At 56.6% G+C, this 19,815-nt stretch overlaps 1 protein-coding gene across 3 annotated transcripts in view; it reads right to left on the reverse strand.

The window, feature by feature from the left end:
• The window catches only part of CNTN2 (contactin 2), a 42,969-nt gene that overhangs the window by 11,946 nt on the left and 11,208 nt on the right, over window positions 1–19,815 (reverse strand). The window contains exons 1-13 of one of the 3 annotated variants that reach the window (XM_082396465.1): window positions 19,129–19,217; window positions 10,781–10,936; window positions 6,380–6,524; window positions 6,121–6,296; window positions 5,866–5,961; window positions 5,278–5,487; window positions 4,912–5,011; window positions 3,591–3,766; window positions 3,036–3,172; window positions 2,465–2,594; window positions 940–1,090; window positions 691–818; window positions 183–358 (exon numbers count right to left, since the gene is read on the reverse strand). In XM_082396465.1, coding sequence (XP_082252591.1) covers window positions 183–358; window positions 691–818; window positions 940–1,090; window positions 2,465–2,594; window positions 3,036–3,172; window positions 3,591–3,766; window positions 4,912–5,011; window positions 5,278–5,487; window positions 5,866–5,961; window positions 6,121–6,296; window positions 6,380–6,524; window positions 10,781–10,850 — 1,695 coding nt within the window. In that variant the 5' untranslated portion in view covers window positions 10,851–10,936; window positions 19,129–19,217. Of the gene's footprint in view, window positions 1–182; window positions 359–690; window positions 819–939; window positions 1,091–2,464; window positions 2,595–3,035; window positions 3,173–3,590; window positions 3,767–4,911; window positions 5,012–5,277; window positions 5,488–5,865; window positions 5,962–6,120; window positions 6,297–6,379; window positions 6,525–10,780; window positions 10,937–17,631; window positions 19,074–19,128; window positions 19,218–19,815 lie in introns of those variants that run through there. The other 2 variants (XM_082396467.1, XM_082396466.1) reach the window with 2 other exon arrangements.

Genomic DNA, 19,815 nt, shown 5'->3' on the forward strand with positions numbered 1-19,815 from the left:
TCGGGTGGAATCCGGGGAACTGCCCGTCTAAGGGAGGGTGCTTATGAACCCAGGGATGAGCTTGCCGTCATGGCATTCCCGGGGGAAGGGGGAAAAGCTTTGGGGGTGTTGATGGCTCTCGTGGGTCCCCTGTCTGCCCAGAAGGAGGGAGGAGCCCTGGGTTCTCTGGCCTCAGGCCTTACCACACTGGCCCTTCGGTAGTGACCCCCAGGCTTGTCGAAATCGATGGGGAAGTCGTCCAGGGTCCAGATGAAGGTGAGGTCCATGGTGGGGTCGTGGGAGGCGTGGCACTGCAGGGTCAGGTTATCTCCCGAGTTGATGTCGGCACTCGAGGGGGCTAGAGTGATCTTGGTTGCATCTGCCAAGACAAAGGGCCCCTGAGTGGACGGGGAGGAAGTAGGCCCAGGCAGGGGCAGCAGGGCAGGGTGAGAGGCTCTGTCTTGAGCCCCAGGAAAGAGAACAGGCAGCGTGGCCAACAGCTGCATCCCAGCAGCCCCACGAGTGCGTGGGAGGGAGGCAGGAGCATATCCTGGATGGCGGTGTTTGGGGGCAGTCCCAAGAGAAACCGAATCCTGGGGTAGCCTCAAAACCAGACTAGGAGGAACATGGGAACACAAGAGCCCAATGGCGAGGAGGGATGGCACCCCGTGGTGGCTGAGTCACCAACCTCAGCCAAACCATGGTCCTTACCTCGCACAGACAGGATGCCCGTGCTGTTGGCTTTGCCCATGAAATTCTCAGCAAAGCAGGTATATTTGCCTTCATCTGACCGACTGATGTTTCTTATGATCAAGGTGCCATCCGGAGTTACAGTCACTCTGCAGCAAGGACAGAGCAGATCTGGCCAACCCAGTGACACACTATAGTCATGGGAAGGGGGCTCACCTCCAAGGAGAGTGAGGGTGGGCAGGAATTTCTCAGGTGGGGTGGGGCTTGTACCTGCTGCTGTTGACCAAAATCTCAGTGCCTTTGCTCCAGAGCACCACGGCCTTCGGAGCTGCCCTGGGCTGACAGGGGATAACGATCTCTCCCCCTCGGGCTGCGGGGATCAGACGCCTTACAGGATTCAGCCTAAAGTCGGGGGCAAGTGCTGGAAGGAAGGGGGAGTGCCCCACAGTCATGCAGGGAATCAAACCAGTACTCGTTGGCCTGGAGTCAGATGTCACCTGGCTACATGTTAAACATTTTATGTTCCCTCTATGGCCAATCCACGAGTGACCCCTAGCAGCACCGCTTCCAAAATAGCCAGAATCCAGCCCCTTCTCATCACCCCCACTGCCACCAGATCTCCGCTGGTTGGCCCTCCTGATTTTGCATTTTCTTTCTACAATCTCTTCTCCACCCAGCTGCCAGGAATATCATTTTAAGAACACAAAACAGACACTCAGAAAAAGTCCAACGCCTCCCAAGGGCTCACAAAGGAGTCCCTACCTCTCTGATTACATCCTGCTCCATTCCTTCCCTCACTCATTGTGCTCTATCACCTGGGCCATTTGTTTCTTCTTCTTTTTTTGGTTCCGTGAAGATGCGATGATTTTTCCTGCCTCAGGACCTTTGCACTTACTATACATTTTGCTTGCAAAGCCCCCAGATCTTCACATGGTTGGTTCACATCCCAAATGCAACTTCTTCAGAGAGGTCTTCCCTGACCATCCCCTCTAACTGGCCCACCTTACCCCCAGCACTCTGAGGGAGTTTCTTTATACTGTATTTTTTATGGCTGTCTGAAATTATCTTATTTAATTGTTTGATTTTGTGTTTATTTGCCCCCCTCTCTCCACTGGATTGTAAGATACTTGAAGGCAGAGACCTTATCTTTCGTGTTCACTTCTTAGGAGGTTTTGAAGAAATATTGGTTGAATAAATGAATGAGTCTTAGTTAAGCCTCACTACAATTGGATGAGGTAGGTACCGTTCTGTCCATTTTACAGATGAGGAAACAGACTACAAGCTTAAGTCACACATCTAAGGATACTGGACTAGCTGACATTTACTGGGCACCTGTTATGTGATGGGCAGGTTCTTTATGCTTTAGCTCTATCATCTCCTTTAATCCCCACAGCAGCTTATGAGGGCTGGGCTATTATTGCCCACATTTTATTATTCAAGAAACTGAAACACAAAGAGATTAATAACTTGCCGAAGGTCACACAGGCAAAGGGGCTGCATTAAACCCAAATCTAGCTGATTTGGTGTTCAGGGACTTTTGCCACCTTGTTTTCATGGCGGCAGACATTTACTTTGTCCACGTCAGACGCGGGTCAAGCCAGAGACCCTGTCCTCTGGGAGCTCCATCTAGTGTCTCATCTCCTGTCTTAAATCCCTGAGTTCTACTCAGAAGCTGTTGGAAAACTAAGGAAAATTGCCAGGTGAGTGTGTGCGTTTAGAAATGCTGCAACTCACAACCCCTAACGCCCCCCACCTGGGTGTCCCCGGGGACGTCCTCTCTCCCTGGGCCCCTTACCTTGCACGGCCAGCTCGGCACTGGCGTAGATGGTGCCGTGCTTGTTCTCCGCCACACACTGGTACATGCCTGAGTCCTCTAGGCCCAGCTTGGAGAATCGCAAGTCCCCGGCCAGCACTTCTACCCGGGCCTGTGCAGAAGATCAGGAGCACTGGGTGGGGGCTTATGGGGTAGACGCAGTGGAGAATGGGCTGCCTGGAGGGAGCGCCTGTACGCCCAGTCCTATCCAGGGCCACCTGGAATCCCAGGACGCAGAGATTCCCCAGGCCTCCCCGCACGTCTGCACACGGAAGCCAGAGGGGCGAGTGACACACTCAGGACCACATAGTGCTTTTGTGGCTGAGTTGGGCCTGGACTCAGGTCCCTGGACCCTCCAGACTCTATCCAGTTGACCAGCCTGAGGCCATGTGACTCTGGGATGGAGAGAAGCACCTAGAACTACCCTGTGGCGCCCTAATTGGCCCAGAAGGGTTGCCAGTGTGCGGAAGGGGAGGAGATCTGGAGGGTGAGGGAACCAGGTGAGCAGAGGACGGTGTGCTGGGTGTGTGGAAGGAAGCCCCAGGTCTCCTACCTGGGAGGCCAGAGGATCCCCATCCCGAAGCCAGCGCACTGTGGGCCGGGGCTTGCCGGCGGCTGCGCATTCCCAGTGCAGGTTGGAACCGATGTCAGCCTCCATGTCTGAGATCACCTTGAGCCACTCGGGCTGAGCTGCGGGGAGCAAGGGAGAGCAAGGCTGGGGAGGGGCTGGGGAGGAGCTGGGAGGAGCTCCGCGGATTAACTGGACTGGATTTGCAGGGCTGCAGCTCCTGTGCCAGACAGCAGAGGGCGCCAGCCGCATTCCGGGATGGGGGGGTGGGGAGAAGCAGGTTCAAGACACCTGGCACTTCGTGCCTGTGTCAGTAACTGTTTTAGCGACTTAAGTCATTCTAATCCTTTCCATGTGCTTTCTGCAACCCTGACTGAAGCTCTGAGCTGACCACAGCACCAGCCTCATCTGGTCCCATACCCAGTGCAACCCGTGGGCAGGAAAGTTTCAGCAAGGGGCTGCCTAATCTCCTCCCTGACTTTTGGGTCAGCTTCCTCAAGGACAGGGGAAGGCAGGGGGTGAGCGTGTCCGGCCCTGTACCCTGCACGATGATGCGGCCCTGGACGGTGTCGCGGCCCTTGGAGTTCTCCGCCTCACACTCGTAGGTGCCTTCGTCCTCAAAGCCTACGCTGGGGATCTGCAGGGTGGGCTCGGCTGTGGCCCACTGTGGGGACAAGGAACCATCCACTTTGCGCCACTTGATCCTGGGGACGGGGCTGGCAGGGGAGACAAAGCCAGAGGGGGTGCGCTGAGCTAGGCAGACTCCCTTGTGCCTGCAACTCCTCCCCCAACCCAGGCCCCCCTGAGATGCTGGGCAGGTGGGGACGACGGGGAGGAGGGCCGGGAAGAGACAGAGGGAGAGCGGCCAGGAGAGGAGGACGGGCCTCTCCCAGGGAGGCTCAGAGCATAGGTGGTCTGTTCCCTGAAGCTGACTTGCCCTCCCTGCCTGCCCCCACCCTGCCCTGGCCTCTTCTGAGCCTGCCCTCCTCAGCAGTGGCCTGCAACCTGGTTCTTTATGGGTCCCCTTCCTCCTCTCCCCAACAGGGCCTTGCCTCTACTTTTCAAAGGGGATTTGGTTGTTAGTAATCTGTGTACGAAAATGGACTGAGGTATCAGTGAGTCTTAAAGGGTAATGTATTACCCTTCATGTGTTTTAAATATGGATTTTCTGGAAGACCAGTAACTTTCCACAAAGCAGGGGGCATCTTGGGTAACCACAGGAGATATGTGAGGGAGGAGGGGACCAATGCACAAATCACATTCTTTCATTCATTCTACAAACATTTATTGAGTACCTGCTATTTGCTTAGCCCTGTTCCAGTGAGTCCTTTTTCTGAGAGAGTAAGAGTTCTATTATGTATTTTCTATTTTAAGAGATAACTGTTAGCATCCATAGAATACTAACTAAATACCAGATGCTATTCTAAGCACTGTACATATATTAGTTCATTCAATCCTCATAACAACCCCATGAGGTAGGTACTATTATTATCACCATGTACAAATAGGGAAACTGAGGCACAGAGAGGTTAAGTGGTTTACCCAAGGTCTCCCAGCCAGTAAGTGACAGAGCTAGTATTTGAACGAGGCAGGCTGGGTTGGGGTCCACACACCATGCTACCTGCCCCCAGCCTGGGGTGTTGTATAAGCTGCCTGAGCCTATCATGCACGTTGCTGGGAAGATGCCTCACCCAGAGAGTCAGTGCCCAGTGAGTGGCGGTTGCTACCCACTGTGGGTCTGGCACTCTGCTAGACCCTGCGAAGGCACCAAGATGGCTGAGAGCTGGCCCTGCCTGCCCTCTCCCTGAGGGGCTCTGAGAGGCTGTGCCCTGGCCTGCCCCCTCCCTCCCCTACCACTCACTTCCCGAAGGCGAAGCACTCCAGGGTGACCTGCTGCCCCACCAGTGCATAGGTCTCTGCTGGGAACCGGGCCTTGATGCTGGGGGCAAAGAGCCTGGTGTCTGGGGAGAGAGGGTTCACATGTCAGATGTAGCTGATCCAGATCAGGTGCTCCTGTGCTTAGGATCTCAGCACAACTCAGAGCCCACACTTTCTTGACTCCCTTTCCCCTTGGGGGCATGCAGCAAGGGTCTGAGGCCATGTAGCAGGAAGACCCTGGGGTCCAGGCCCAGACCCCGTGCCCTTTGAGCTGCTCTTCACAACTTCAAAGGGAACGCCCCCTGACCCCTTCAGCTCCCTCCTCCTCGCCTTGCCCGCTGACCCTGACCTTCTGCAGCCAGGTTGAGCTGAGCAAACTTGCTGAAGACGCTCTTGGTGGAGAAATCCATGTGGCTTGTGGCCAGGCAGGAGTAGTTGCCCAAGTCTGAGGCATTGGTCCGGGCAATGTACAGGTTCCCTGTGGTCTGGGACACGAAGTGACGCCCGTCCGTAGGGATGAAGTTGGGGAACTCGTTGAGGAGCCAGCGGTAGGACAAGCCTAGGAATGGGGAGTTTGAGGAAACCGGGGGTGCTGGGCTAATGGAGCAACTCTGGGTAGGACCTCAACGCGCTGCTGGGGATCTGTAGACCCTGTCCTGAGAGCCCCTGTGCCCTGAACTGGGGCTGAGGGGAGACCTAGAGGGAAGATGCGACTTTATCTCTGCCCTCAGGGAGTGCTGTCTGCTGGGGAAACAGCCCCTGCCCTTGGGGACCTCCCAGTCTGATGGGGGTGGGGCACAGAATCATTTAGAGTTGGCACCCAGGGATCAGTGCTTCCAAGGGTCACTCACCACCTCTTACTCCATCTCTCTTCTGCTGAGTGGCCAGAAGCCCCTCCTGTGCCCTCCGTCTAACATGGTCCAGGGGCCTGACTCACCTGGGTAGTGGGCGGGTGGGTTACAGGGCAACATCACACCCCAACCTTCGTGGGTTTTCACTGGGTCTCGCTCCTCCTTGGAGAATTCCTGCAGGACTGGAGGTGGAGACCATGTGCTCAGGCGTTGTCCTCCAAGCCTGGGGGACCCTCCCCAGCTCAGGCTCCATGGGGAAGTAGTCACCCGCCCTTTCTGGACACTTTTTCCAGCCCTTTCTTCTCTACCCCCAAAGCGTCCCGGCACCCCGTGGGGCTCACAGCCAAAGCGGAGGACAGCCTCCCTGCTGACAACGGTGCCCACTGGGTTGGAGGCCAGGCACTGGTAGACGCCGGCGTCCTGGGCTTTGGTGGGGTTCATGATGACCAGGTTGCCCCCAACCAGCTGGTGGCGGGAGCCTGGCTCCAGCTTCATCTCGGTGCCATTCATCTTCCACCTGCAGTGGGGGCAGACAGGGGCTGATGTGACGAACAATTGCCCACTGCCCAGGGCCTCCCAGCACCACTGCGGGGGTCTCACCTGTAGGTGGCCGGAGGGCTGGCCCGGGCACGGCATGCCAGTGTCACCTTCTCCTCTGTGGACTCCTCTGGGAATAGCAGACCGAGGGGCTGGTCTTCAAAGACAGGCCCAAAGGTGGCCGGGGATCCCCAGGCTGAGCTCCAAGCTGCAGATGGGGGACACCACCAGAGGTCTCAGGGCCTAGGGGCCAGCTGGAGCCTGGCCTCCAGGGCAGTGCTGTCCAATAGAACTTTCGGCAGTGTTGGAAAGGTTCCATTTTCTACCCTGTCTGGTACAGTAGCCATTTGCCACTAGCCATTGTGCCCCTGAAATATGGCTAGTGCAGCTGAGGAACCAGATTTTAAATTTTATTTAATTATAATTAATTAAAATTTGAATTTCAATAGGTTGGGCAGACCCCATCTAGTCAATTAGTTCAGTCAGTCACCCCTCCTATATTCAGATATTGAGTACCTGCTGTATACTTAGCACTGGGCGAGGCACTGTGTAGCAAAATGAGTAAGACACAGTCCCTCTTCCTCAAGGAGCTTGCGATCCAGGGAAGAAGACAGAAAACTGACAGTAGGCGAGAGCCGTAATAGTGGTTTAGGTTCAAGAGCAGGGACCCTTGGAGTGGAAGCAGTCAGGGGACTCATGGAAGAGCTGACCTGCAGGGTGTGAGATGGGCCTTGAGAGATGCATGGGAGCCACTGGCTGAAAAGGGGGAGAGAGGAGGTGTGGCCCTGGAGCCTAGTGCCCCTTCTGGGGAGGGCGTCCTGAGAGAACGTGCTCTGGCTCTGGGCCTCTATTAGCTGTTACAGGACCCTTCTAAGCCTCAGCGTCTCCACCTGTGAAATGGAAAGAAGATGAACCCCCCTCCCAGGGTCTGTAGCAGGGCTCAGCCTGACACAGGGTGTGTACTCAGCCTCTGTCTCCTGGACCCAAGTGAGGGGGTCGGGTGGGGGTCAGGGGAAGAGGAAGTCTCAATGGTGGGTGGACGACGTACAGGTTGCTTTGGGGCATTTTATAAAATTCCACTGTGACATTTCAAGAAAGAGAGGCCCAGAAAAGGGAGCGACTTGCCCACGGTCACAGGGCAAGCCTGTGGCACGCGCAGTTCTAGACCTCGGGTTCCTGCATTTGTTGGGCAGATGGGTATCCCACATGCAAACGGCATTTTCCTGCCTGGCCCCCTCCCGGGTAGATGCCTTGCTCTTCACGTCCCCTCGTCCAGGCTCACCGGGGCAGGGTCTGAGAGGCACAGGGCAGCGTTTCACATCTGCCTCTGTTTGCTGACTGGTGCGGCCCGTCATTCTTTGCCTTTGTGGTGTCAGGCAGGAGCCAGGCCACCCCTAACTGGCTCCTAACCCTCCATGAAGCTGATTTCAGGCCCTCCTTGGTGGGTCGTGGGGGGATCCCCATTAACCAATTAGTGCCTGCTCTCCTGGTGCACCCAGCTGTCAGCCTTAGTCCAGGGGTGGGGGTGGGCCCCATGCCACAGCTGAGGCCCAGCCTTGGACCCCTGGGAGTGATGGCAGCTGTTAAGCAGCTCTCAGAATGAGGAAGGAGGTACGGCTCCCTGAAATGGCATCCCCCATCCCCCCTCCCCACCACCCGTCACTATCCCTCATTGCCGCCCCAGGCCTCGGAGATGGCGGCGCATCTTCTCGGCTGGAGCCCAGCTTAATCCTAAGTTAATGATGGTGGTGGAGGGTAGGGACCCTGCCCCAGCTGGGACTGCCGGGAGGGGAGGGAGAGGAGGGGTAGCGGAGGCGGCCACGCTGCTGGGAACAACCTTGCATAACAGCAGCTTCCAGTAACTCTGTCTGGATGGTGGTGGTGGTGGGGGGGGGATGGTGGCTGAGTGGGCCTGGGGCACGCTGATAATTTAAGCTTCCGGAAAAAGCATTCTCCCCGGCATTCAGCCATGTACACACCCCCACCCCAATATCCACAGACACATGCTTTCCACCTCTCACGTACACACACTTCCTTACAGGCCCACAGACACCACACATATATACATACATGACTCTAAGCTACTCCAGTAGTCAGATATACACATTTATACACACATCCGTTCCCATGCACATATGGCTACAAATGTCCACATATACTTATTTATATCTACATCTAGGCATTCATAATAACAAAATAGATGCTGTTTATTGAGGGCTAACTCTTTACCAAATACCATGCTCCACATTTCTTTCTCATAACCTCTTTACAAGGTAGGCAGTGCCATTTTCTCGTTTGGCTAATGTGAAAACTGAGACTTAGAAGGTTAAATAACTTGCCCCAAGTCACACAGCGAGAAGGAGCAGATCTAGGGATGTGGACCCTGGCCAGCCTCCCCCCATAGCCAGCGTCCTTAACCACAGGGCTCAGAATTCTTGACTTCAGTCTCCCATCAGGACCATCAGAGATACTGTTGCATCCTGGGGGTACTGAATCAGAATCTCTAGGAGTGAGGCCCAGGAATCTAGATTTTAAAAGGGCCTCATGGGCATTCTGAAGAGCAGATAGAGTTGAGAGCCATGGCACTGTGTGTAAGGCCTTCTATACACATTCATCATCCCCCCAAATGTAGCATGCCCTCCATGCAATAACTCACTCACATTTCCACCCTCTCAAACATCCACAGACACACCCTCACTCACCCCGCACCTCCCTCTGAAGCTACACACACATCCACCCACACATGCACTTTCTCACACACACACACACACACACTCCCCCAGGGAGAGCCACCCACTCTGTGCTGTCCTTGTTTGGCATCCTCTCTGATTCTCTCCTGATTCCTTATCCTGACAACTCTGCTCCCCCAAACACAGGTATCAGGGCCTCGTGGAGGAAGGAGATTAGGGAGCTGAGACCGTGGAGGGGAAGCCACGCTGCCCTTCTTTGCACTGGGGTGCAGGAATCCAAAGCTGCATCCCCAGGGTAGGTGAGCAAAGACAGCCAAGAGCTGAGGCCCCTTCCTAGGGGGTGGGAACAGCCATGGGATGTTCCACTCCTGCCTCTGCAGTTGCTGGAGGTGGCAGACCAGGTCCCGTCTCCCTTGGCCTTCCTGCCTCTCGGGGTCTACGGACCCCAGAGGCTGCACATACTGCTTACCTCAGATGATGGGGTCCCAGCACTGACTGACCCTGAGGGTGGGGAACGCGGAGGAGCCCAGGCACCGCTCCTCCACTCTCTCTGGTGTGGGTGTCTCCTGCTCCTTGCAGCCTGGGCTCCCCACCCCAGCAGCTCCTCCAGACCTGGGGGGCCCTGGCACTGGAAACTAGGCCTGGAGCTGGGGGCCTGGGAGGCTCCCCTATTTCCCAGCAGCCTCACTGACTTGGATGCTGGGTTGGGAGGTGGTTAGGACATAATGAGAACATCTGAAACTATGCCAGTGGAGTCCTTCCCTGGTGAGACGAAGAATTTAAAATGTGCTGGTTTCAGCCTTGCAGGGGCTGTGGGATGGGGAGGTGGAGCCTGAGGTAGCTAGAACTCCAGAAGGACACCAGAGGATGGGTACTCTTTCTCCCATGGAGATCTTTAAGGAAAAAAGAAACGTCTATTGATCTGGGCTGGGGGTCAGGGCAGAGAGGCCAAGCAGCGGTTCCAGCAGGCCCCTCCGAGCAGCAGCAGGCTGTTGGAAAGCTCCCCCAGCTCAGACAGGCTGGGGCTCCCATACCGCCTCCCTAGCAGACTCTCCAGAATCCAGCCAGCCCGGGCCTCTTGGCCTGCACTGCTCGCTTTTCCGTGCCCTCCTTTTCCTTCTGCCAGCCGCCTTCCTCCCCTCTCCCCACTTGAAGCACCCCTGGCATGAGAACTTTTGCTTGGGTCCCTCTTGCCTTTTTCCTGGGCCACGCCCTGCTCTGCCTCATCTCTTCCCAGATCCCGTTCCACATTTGGTCCATTTGCCAGGCTTCATTGTTGCCCTGAGGAACCCTCCCAGAGTTGCGTGGTCAGGGGACCCTAGAGCAGTACTATCCAATAGTACTTTCTGTGATGATGGAAATATTCTATAATCTGTGCTATCCGATACGGCTATGAGGCCTTGAAATGGGGCTAGTACAACTAAGCAACTAATTTTAAATTTAAGCTTGCAGCTGTAAGAGGCTGCAACTCTGGGCTGATGTCATGGAGATCTGGTTGTGCCATAGTCTTGCTGTGTGGCCCAGGGCAAGTCCCTCACCCTCTCTGGATCATGCTTTTCTCATCTACAATACGACAAAGACTCATTCCCTCTCCTCCTAATCTCAAAGGGAAAGTAAAATCCACAAGCAGGAAAATTCTATAAGGAAATGGCCTCAAACTGAAGTGCCACAGCAGTGCAGTCAATTATTTCTGTAGTCATCACTAACATAATAGCAATGATATAAAGCTATGATCATGCCTGCTAGGCTTTGGAGTCCAGACAAGCCCTCTTACCTGGAGTGGAGACAAGGGCCACAGCGGCCAGCATTAGCAAGTGTGATTTCCTCCTGGTAGGCGTCCCCATGGTGAGCGTTGCAAGCAGAAGTGGGGAGCGGAGGAGCGGAGCCTCAGCCCTGCCCAGGGAGAGTCTGGCCGGAGGCTGAGAAGGACCTAGGGAGGCAGAAAGACAGGGGAGGACTCAGCTGAGGAGCGCCCCTCCCAGCTCCAGGCACATCTGGGTCGGCGATGCTTTTGCCTCAGCCTGGGGAGAGGCTGGAATTGCTCTCACCCTCCCCAGGGCCCCAGGGGAAGGGGCTTGGCCATTACCAAGGAGCTCTTCCCAGGGCTGAGTGCCTCCTGCTGGCCCCCTGGGAGTCTGGCTCTGCCCTGTACCCTCACCCCACCTCCCGTGCAGCCAGCAGGGTGTTGCTCAGGGAGTGAAAGCAGTGACTAATTGGGAGGCGAGCAGCCACCGCCTGCTCACCCGGTAATAGCTCTCAGCGCAGGGCCAGAAGAGAGCAGGGCCCGTGCCTGGGTTTGGGGAACTAGTGACATCTTCTAGGAATCGGGCCCGCTTTCCCCTGCCCCGCACACAGCTGCCTGGGTGGGGGGTAATAAGCCCCTCTGGGAGCTGCATCAAGTCTCTGGGAACCAGCCTTGTTTTTCTACCAGTGAGGAGGAGTTTCATTGATTCGTCCACACCCTCTCACCTGGGCCCCAGGTAAGGCACTTAGGTACTGTGCATGATGGAGCCATAACCTTGGCCCCCTTAGTAAGGCTTCCCAACCAGATGGGCTAGAGGGCCTGGACAGGCCTTCTGGGCTGAAAGAGTTAACGCAGCTCCTAGAGGAGCCTCCCTCTTGCCGAGATGAGCAGAGATTTGGTTAAATCCTGGAGCCCTGGAGAACCTGCTCCCTGGGGGACACCGAGAGCAAGTCAGAGCCCCCCTCCATCAGTCTGAGAGAGGGGGTTCTCATCCTGGGGGGAGAGCAGGTCCAGCCTTCCACCTACTCCCCATCTCCAGGCTGTCTTGCCCAGTTTGGGGCGGGGAGAGTGTGGAATCTCAGGGGCCTGCTTCTTGGTTACCAGACTGAGTCTGGGTCACTGGGCTCCCAGGCTACTGGGAGCCAGATCACCCTGCTGCATATTCTGCTTCTCTGCCCTGCTACCTGCTTTGCAGAAAACTAAGAGCAGAAGGTGAGGATCTAAGGTTGAGGGAGAGAGCCCGGCCGGGGGCTCTTCCACTAACTGGCTTCAAGACCCATGCCATCTCTGTGCCTCAGTGTCCTCATCTGTAAAATGGGTGCTCTCTAGTGTCTCTTCCAGCTCGGAGACTGTGATGCTCCCAGAGAGTGCAGGGTGGCCGAGGGCCTGGGAATGCTGCCCCTGGATGGGAGTGGGGAGGTGGAGGAGGCAGGCTGCTGATGACCTGAGTCTGCCTCTAGGGCCAGTGCAGAGTCCGAAGACCGGTGCAAGCTCAGGGTCTCCCGGCCTCACTGCGGGCTCTATTCCCCGGGAAATAGAGGGCTCCCAAATGCCCTTAAACCTCAATGTTGATCACCACCACCCCGTTCCTGCCTTCCCAACAGTCACAGCTGGCACCGAAGGAGCAGGCGGGGGGTGGGGGGAAGAGAGGGGAGAAGTGGGCCCAGGGCCCGTCAGGGAGGATATAGGCTGAGAAGCTTGGTGTTCCGGTGCGAGTGGCGGGAGTAGTGTTTAAACAGATGGCACTCCCTCCCCTGCCCCAACTCCAGCCTCATACCTACCTCCCTGTGTCAGGAAGGGGGCCAGGTGCCACCTCTCCACCTGTCCCTCCCTATCCTTGCCACTTTCAGTTCCAGGCTTGAACCCAGAGGTTCAGCACTTCCAGCCCGTCCAACACGCCCCCAGCACCCTCAGCGCAGAATAGGTATCACTTGTGTGTTGTATTTAACTGCTTGAGAACAGCTGTGATTGTATGCCTCCATGTCACATGCTCACACTCACACTCACACAGGGGGCTGACCAGTCTTCAGTGCTGCCCAAGGGCAACCCCAGGGCACACACACACACACACACACACACCCCTCATACTCCCTCTCACACACATTGTCTCTCACTCACACACTCCCTCCCTCTCATACACACATACACTCTCACACAGGCTCTCAGGTTGCTGGGGTCAGCAGGGTGCTTAGCCATGGAAGAATCTAGAAGCAGGACCCTGGATGGTACACAAATGCAGGAAGCTGTCCTCATGATACGGAGCCACTGGGGCACTGGGAACCACAACAGGATTTGGAATCGACGGACAGGAGTTGGTGACCTTGGCTTCATCTCCTAACAGTGTTGGGAGCTTGGACAGGTTACCTCCCCTGGTGGACCTGTTTTCTCATCTGTGAAGTGGAGATTGTAACCCTTCCTTTGCAGAGCTGCTCTGAGTGTTGAATGAGGTACGGCGTGCCCTGCAGAGGCAGTCTTGGGGCGGTTTGGACTTGCCTTGGGGTGGCGGTGAGGATAGGGGCGTGGAGAGAAGATGGGGCACCAGGCCCCCTCCCCACTTCAGCCAGGGCAACTCCACTTATACTTGCTTTATCTGCTGGACTTCCCTCCGAGGTTCCCTTTACACAAAGGTTTCCGCAGCTCCGAAGAGTTTGAAAACGCCCCTTTGGCACAGGTGTGCCCCGTCCGGAGTCTGGCACAGAGAAGGTGCTCAGTCATCGTTTGCTTCCTGCCCTTTGTCTGCCTGCCAGTCTTGAGAGCTCAGCGAGGGGGTAGGGTGTGGGCTCAGGGAGACAGGCACTTATCCCGAGTGTGTCCGAGCAAAGCGGAAACAGACGGGCAGGGACCTGCGGCCGGGGCTGGAGACTCCGGGGACGAGCCTGCTGCTGCCCGTCTGCCGTTGCCCACCAGCAGTGCTGGAGAGAGTGGGGTGGGTGTGCGTGTGTGCGTGTGTACGCATGTATGTGATGTTTGTGCATATCTGTGTGTTCTGTCTCTATGTCCCTGTGTACATGTGTGGTCTAGTCTTGTGTCTCTGTGTATATGCATGTGTCTGTATATGAGTATATCCGGTCTTTGTGTATTGAATATATGCCTCTGTGTGTGTGTGTGTGTCTGTGTCTTGTGTCCCAGCCCTGCCTTGTTTCCCGGTGATCTACCAGGAGCCCTGCACCCTGGATCATTCACCTCCACCCCACAGTGGTCAGAATTATCTGTTCTCTCTCTTACCATAAGTAATTACCATACATCATGGATAATACAATCCCTCTGCTCATCCTAAACTTCGATGTAATCCAGACTTTTATCAGTCACCTCTGGGCTCAAGGGCCCTGGGCACCCGCTGGGGCCTGAGACCTGCAGCCTCAGAGGAGACATGGGTCAGGGAGGGCCTGGTACCAGGAAGCACCTAGGGTTGCCCTCGGGGAGCATTAGAGGCTGATCAACCCAATCAGATGTACATTGAGCCAAGGCCACTGTGTGCTAAGGCCTTGTGTGAACGCACATCCCCACACCCCCAGAGCTTGGGTCAAAGGTTGGAGCTTATTTCCTCCCTGACACGAGGCAGTTGGTATGCAGTCTTGCCCTGCGTCCATTCCCACTGCGTATTTAACACCACGTGCCAGGCATTGTGCTAAGTGCTGGGGAGGCAGGAATAAAAACACCGCCTTTGCCCAGCTCCCTGCCCAGCTGAGTGCAGCGGGAGATGTGCTCACAAGCTGCATGGGCCAGTCGTCTCCCCATAACATCTGCCCTGTGACACATTCTAGAATACCCAGGATGGAGGAGGCCTTTTTGTCAAGAGGAAGGCCGGAGTGGAGCTATGCCAGGCCTAGAGCTGGCCCTGTGGACCCTGAGCCAGCCAAGCCTGGCCCCGGCCAGCTGCCCTGGTGCGGGGGTGCAGGCACAGGCTGGCACAGGCGGACACAGGCTGTCACCATTCAGGGCCGGTCCTGGGAGAACGTGGGGGGCTCATAATCTGCTTGGGGTTCTGGGAGACCAGGGGGAGCTGGCCGAATTGCTGGGCCCAGGAGACAAAGGGCCTGGAGGACAGCTGGGGGATGGAAGGCTGTGAGCTGGACTCCAGGGTTTGCTGGGCTGAGGACCCTTGCACAGAGGCGTCAGAAAATGAAAGACACACTCCGCCCAAGTGCTTTCCCTTGGGGTACTGAGCTCCTGGCCCCAAGCCTGTCTCTCCTTCCCCCTGGACAATGGAGATTTGAGCAGCTTTGGGATGGGTGGTGGTAGGAAAAGAAGGAGTTTGGAGCCCATTTGAGGGCAGAGACTAAGTGACTTGTTATAAGCTGACAGGTATTATAGGAGCCCCTCGGGTCCCCACCGTGCTCCACCTAGCAGTGCAGCACACTGGCTTAGTGGGGTGGGCTCTTGCGTTGACAGGCCTGACAATTACTAGCCAGTGTAACCTTAGTATAACTAACCAGCGTAACCCCAGTTATTACGTTCATTACTTAACCTCTCTGAGCCTCAGTCTCCATCTGCAAAATGGGGATGAGAGGGGTAGTACCCACCTCCCGGGACCCCTGTGAGGTCAGCACAATTCCTAGCCCACAATAAGTGCTTGGGAAAGATCAGAGCTCATCACTGAGAACCCTCATGGGCCTCGAGCACAGACCCCAGCACACCGAGGGACACACAAGTGTGTCGACAGACACTGTGCCCGGCTGTGAGTCGGGCTCACTTCCACACAGTCGAGACATCCGGCCAGGCTCACATGTGTCGAGAACGCTGAGAGTCTCCCACAGTCTCCCTGGGCGGGTGCCTTCCTGCTGTACCCCACAGGCGTGGCGGGCCTGGGCCAGCACTGGCAGGCATGCCGTTCCAGACAAGGCACAAGGACACACAGAGACTCGCCCAGACACCACGTGTTCAGGAGAGCACGGGGCTCGGACACCCACGTGGGCTCCCCCAAACAGGTGCTCCTCCTCAGCCACCCCACCTCCTGCCTGTGGGGTGTACGATGGGAGGGGGACTCTACCTACGAAAGGAATTGCCACCTGGGATGGGACCACTGTCTTCCGGGAAGGTCTGAGCCATGCCCACACCCCATGGGAGGATGGGGTGTCCTCAGTGGCCTGGTGGGCCCACGTGCCTGGTGGCAGGAGCTGGCAGGAAGAGGACTGGAGCTGAGAGGCCTCGGTGCGGGCGGGGCCAGTGCCCTGAGCTGGAGGAGGTCCTTCGGGCATATTTGGGTGGGACAGGGACCTTCTCAGTCCCCAGGGGGGGACAGGGACTGCTTGGTGACAGGGCAGCCTTGCAGCTGGGTCCCTCCCCAGCCTGTTCTGTGTGCTCCCTCTCTTCCCACCCCTCGGTGTTCTCTGCAGGCCCTTTGTATTTGCAGCTGGTTCCCTGAGGCCCCAGCCCTGGCACTGCCGTACCCTCTGGGGAGAGCTGTGGCTCCCAGGCTCATGGGTTTGCCTGAGCTTGCGGCACGGGGCCGGGGAAGTCCGGCCCTTGATCTGCAGCCGGGAGTCTTTGGCCCTTCTGTCCCCACCCTCTCCACTGAAGAGACCCCTCAAAGTGGGGAGTGGGCAGAAGGGGAGAGCCTTGCATTCTCCTGGGAGGACCTGGGGGTGGGCAAGTAGCACCCAGACTCGAGGTTTTCCTACTTGCCTGCCTACTCCGTGTGGGGTCTGGGGGCAGAACGAGTGAGGGCTTTGGGAGGAGGGCCCCTTTTGAGACATCAGGCGTAGGAGCAATTGTTTCAACTTGGTTCAGAAGATCCAAATCGGGAAGAAACTAGTGGAGCAACTTTGCATGTCCCCTCATCTCTGCTGAGAGGTGACTCCCTCTAATTCCTGGACAGGCTGGTTCAGAACCAAGCCTGGTCCAGGTGGGTTTGAACTTGCTCCTCCCCTCAGGCTAGTTTCCGCTCTAGGGCCCAGATTATCTGCACCTGTTGGGCTGCACCACAGGAAGGCCACCCTTCAGCCAGAGCCAGGGTCGGGGAGCCTTTTGGTCTATGAGGTCGGCGGACATTCAGAGGATGTGGGCTGGGCTGGAGGAGACCCAGCAGGTTTCATCTGGATGCGTGCCCCAAGTGTGGGGTGGGGCTCATCGGATAAAGATGCTGAGGTGCACTTGGGTCTGCATGTGTTCTGGGATGGAGTGTATTCAGTTTTGGGTGAGAATGTCACACACTTTTGCCTTTTTTTGCATCCTCTCTGGGTAAACAAGGAAACATGGGCTCATTTTGTATCGAGAGAACTCATTAAACCCATGGAAGTACTTCTTTACTCCAGGACAGTTACCACTGGGGCACAGAACCCATGGAAACTCCCATGAATGTTCCAAGTTAGCAAAGTCCTGGGGGGTTTGGTCTAGATTAGGGAGGTCCAGAAGGTTGAGAGGTGGCCAGCATGCAGGAGGGAGAGAAAAGGATATCTGTCTTCTTATGGATTCCTGAGTCACCTCCCCCTGTACCATTTGCAAGAGGATAACCTGAGGCTGGGAGAAATTAACAGGTCACCTAGCCCAACCTCTACTTCTAGGCAGGACTGTCTCTAAGCTTGGACAGACTCCAGTTCTCCACACCCTCATAGAGTCATTGGAAAGGAGGTTGCCCTACTTCCTCATGGCACGTCTTCCTGGTGAGGAAGTGTCTCCTGCAGTCTAGCTTCAATCTCTCCTGCTTCACTGGCATATCTTTTGCTCTAGTTCTTCTTTCGCTGTGTATCAATCCTCAACCCTGTGGTTCCAACCTCAGGCATAAATGTGTGTAGATAAGCTTTCTTACAAACATTTGGCTGAGGATGTTTCTGGGAGGTGAGGCACAGTGCATTCTCCAAACCACCCCAAAGGTATTGCTTCCCTGATGGCCTTAAAGTCAGAGCGGATACCTTGGGGGGCACCTCCTTCTTTGTACTTACTCCTGAGGAGCAAGTCTGGTCAGTCGGTCAGAGACAATGTGTGCAACCATCCCGTTGAGCACACTTCTTCAGAGGCCCATCCCACACGTGTCTCTATTTGAACAACTGCTGGCAGAGAAGGTGCTGGAATGGAGTTGCATAAGGAGTGAAATCTGGCAGGGGGAACGGTGCGGGGTAGGTGGAGGAGTGCATTCGACCAGGAAGGGAATGTGAGGACAGAGCTTGGCCGGGTGGGGCATAGAAGATGGGTGGGGAATAAGAGAGAGAGAGCAGGGGACACCTTTCCTAGGGCAGTGTGCCCCTGCTTCCCTCACGGCTTACGGTGAGCCCCAGAAGGACAGGTGGATCTTGGGTGACTTTGATGCCATGGGCTCTGCGGCCCCTCCCTGTCTGTCTCACCTCCCACCTCCCTCTTGCTGGCTGGTGACTCCTGATAGATCTCATGGGAAATTAGGAAGAACTTTGACCTCGTGGTCAAAGCCTTCCTTGAGTGGTCCTGCAGCCTGGCTAGAAGGGGTTAACTGTGGGGCACCCTGGGGAAGGGTTTGGATGCTGCTGTGTCTAAGGGCAGAACTCCCTTCCCCCGAGGACAGGAGTCAGGGCACCATCTCCCTGCTCCACCTCCAGCCTCTCCCACAGGTGGCCCACCCTTTGCTGCCCTTGATCTCCAGTGGCTCTGAGTGCAACTGGGAGGCGGGGACTCAGAGGCTAAGTGGAGGTAGGGGCTCTCTGGCCAGGAGGTTGGGAGAGGAGCCTGAGACTGCTGCCCAGAATGAGGTCAGATCACTGACCTTCTGGGTTATTTGGGCTCTTCCTCTTCCTGCTTCCCTTTGAGCAGAAGAGAAAGGATGCCAGCTGGACTGGGAAGGGAGTTTGGGGCCTTGGGGAGTCAGGCTGAGAGGAAAGGGTGATAAGAGTCTGACCAGTTGCAGGCTGGACATGAAGTGGGGGAAGTTAAGGGCAGGAAACCTGGGGGCTAAAAAAACCTGCCCTTCTCCAGGGCAGGGGCCATGGGTACTCACAGCTCACTCCATCCTGGTCTGTCTAGATTCCCAAACCTCCAAACAACCTTGACTGACAACTTTTCCTCCTGGGACACAGGCTCAGCCCCCAGTGCTCTGTGGCTGAAGGGTCCCTGGCTTTGTGCCTGTGTAGGGTCAGGACTCTCTCCTTCCACAGGCACTGTCTCAGCTCACCCGTTTCCTTGCCTCCCAGACCTGGGAATCCCTCCTGGAGAAGGTGATGGGATTCATCTCTGGACACTGGCTGGGGCTGCTTCCCCCACCCCTGGCTATTATGTAAGCCCCACGGTGCTGGACAGAAGGATTGTCCTCTCTTTCTAGACTCCCTAAATGGTGCCCCTCCCTCTTCTAGCCTAGCCCCTTTCCCCACTGGAAAGCCAAACTTCTGCAAATCCTTTCTTCCCACCAGTGAGGATGAGGGGGAGGGATCCGAGGAGAAGATAAGGTTGGGGAGGGGGGAAGGGATGTGACTTGCCTCAGTTTCTCCTCCCTATGTCCCCGCTCCAGGACAGGGCTTTGCCCAAACTTGTGCTCCAGTCTCTCCTTGTCTCCCACAGCCTTCCCCTCTGTCGAACAGAAGCAAGACTTTGCAAAGAGGCCACCCTGCACAGGCAGACCCAGGGGGACCTCAGGTCTGGGCAGTCAGGCTCAATTCCATCCAGGGATATCTGGGGGCAGGTCAGGGTCTGGGACTTGGCCTCATGGACGGTCAAGCCCTGGACCAGGAATGCGGGGCAGGCCCATAGCCTCTGCCCTCTCCGGAGGCAGTTGTTGCTACCAGCCTGTGGCTTGAATTCCTGGACACACTGCTGGGGTCCAGCTTCCGGGCCAGGCTTGGCCTGCTAGGGCCCTCAAGGATGCCACCCACGTAGGGCGGAGGGGATCTCCAGTCCTGGTGGCCCCTGTGGGGCTGGGGTGAGAAGTCAGACTGGCCCCTGCCAACCAGCTGGGGTTCCTGCGCTGTCCCTGCCCCCTCCCAAGTTGCCAGGAAACTGAACGCGGAGCCCCTGCCCACAGCAGCGCCCTGGGGAGCCCCAGGACTGGAGGAGACAAAAGCGGTTGGCACCTACCTGGGGTGAAAGAAGGGTGTTGGCTGCGGTAGGTGGACGCTGCTCATGCCGGGGAGCCAGAGCCAGCCCAGCCGCCAGCCCCCGGGGCCGCC

Source organism: Balaenoptera borealis (assembly GCF_965194805.1).
Source record: "Balaenoptera borealis genome assembly, chromosome: 1".
NCBI lineage: Eukaryota > Metazoa > Chordata > Mammalia > Artiodactyla > Balaenopteridae > Balaenoptera > Balaenoptera borealis.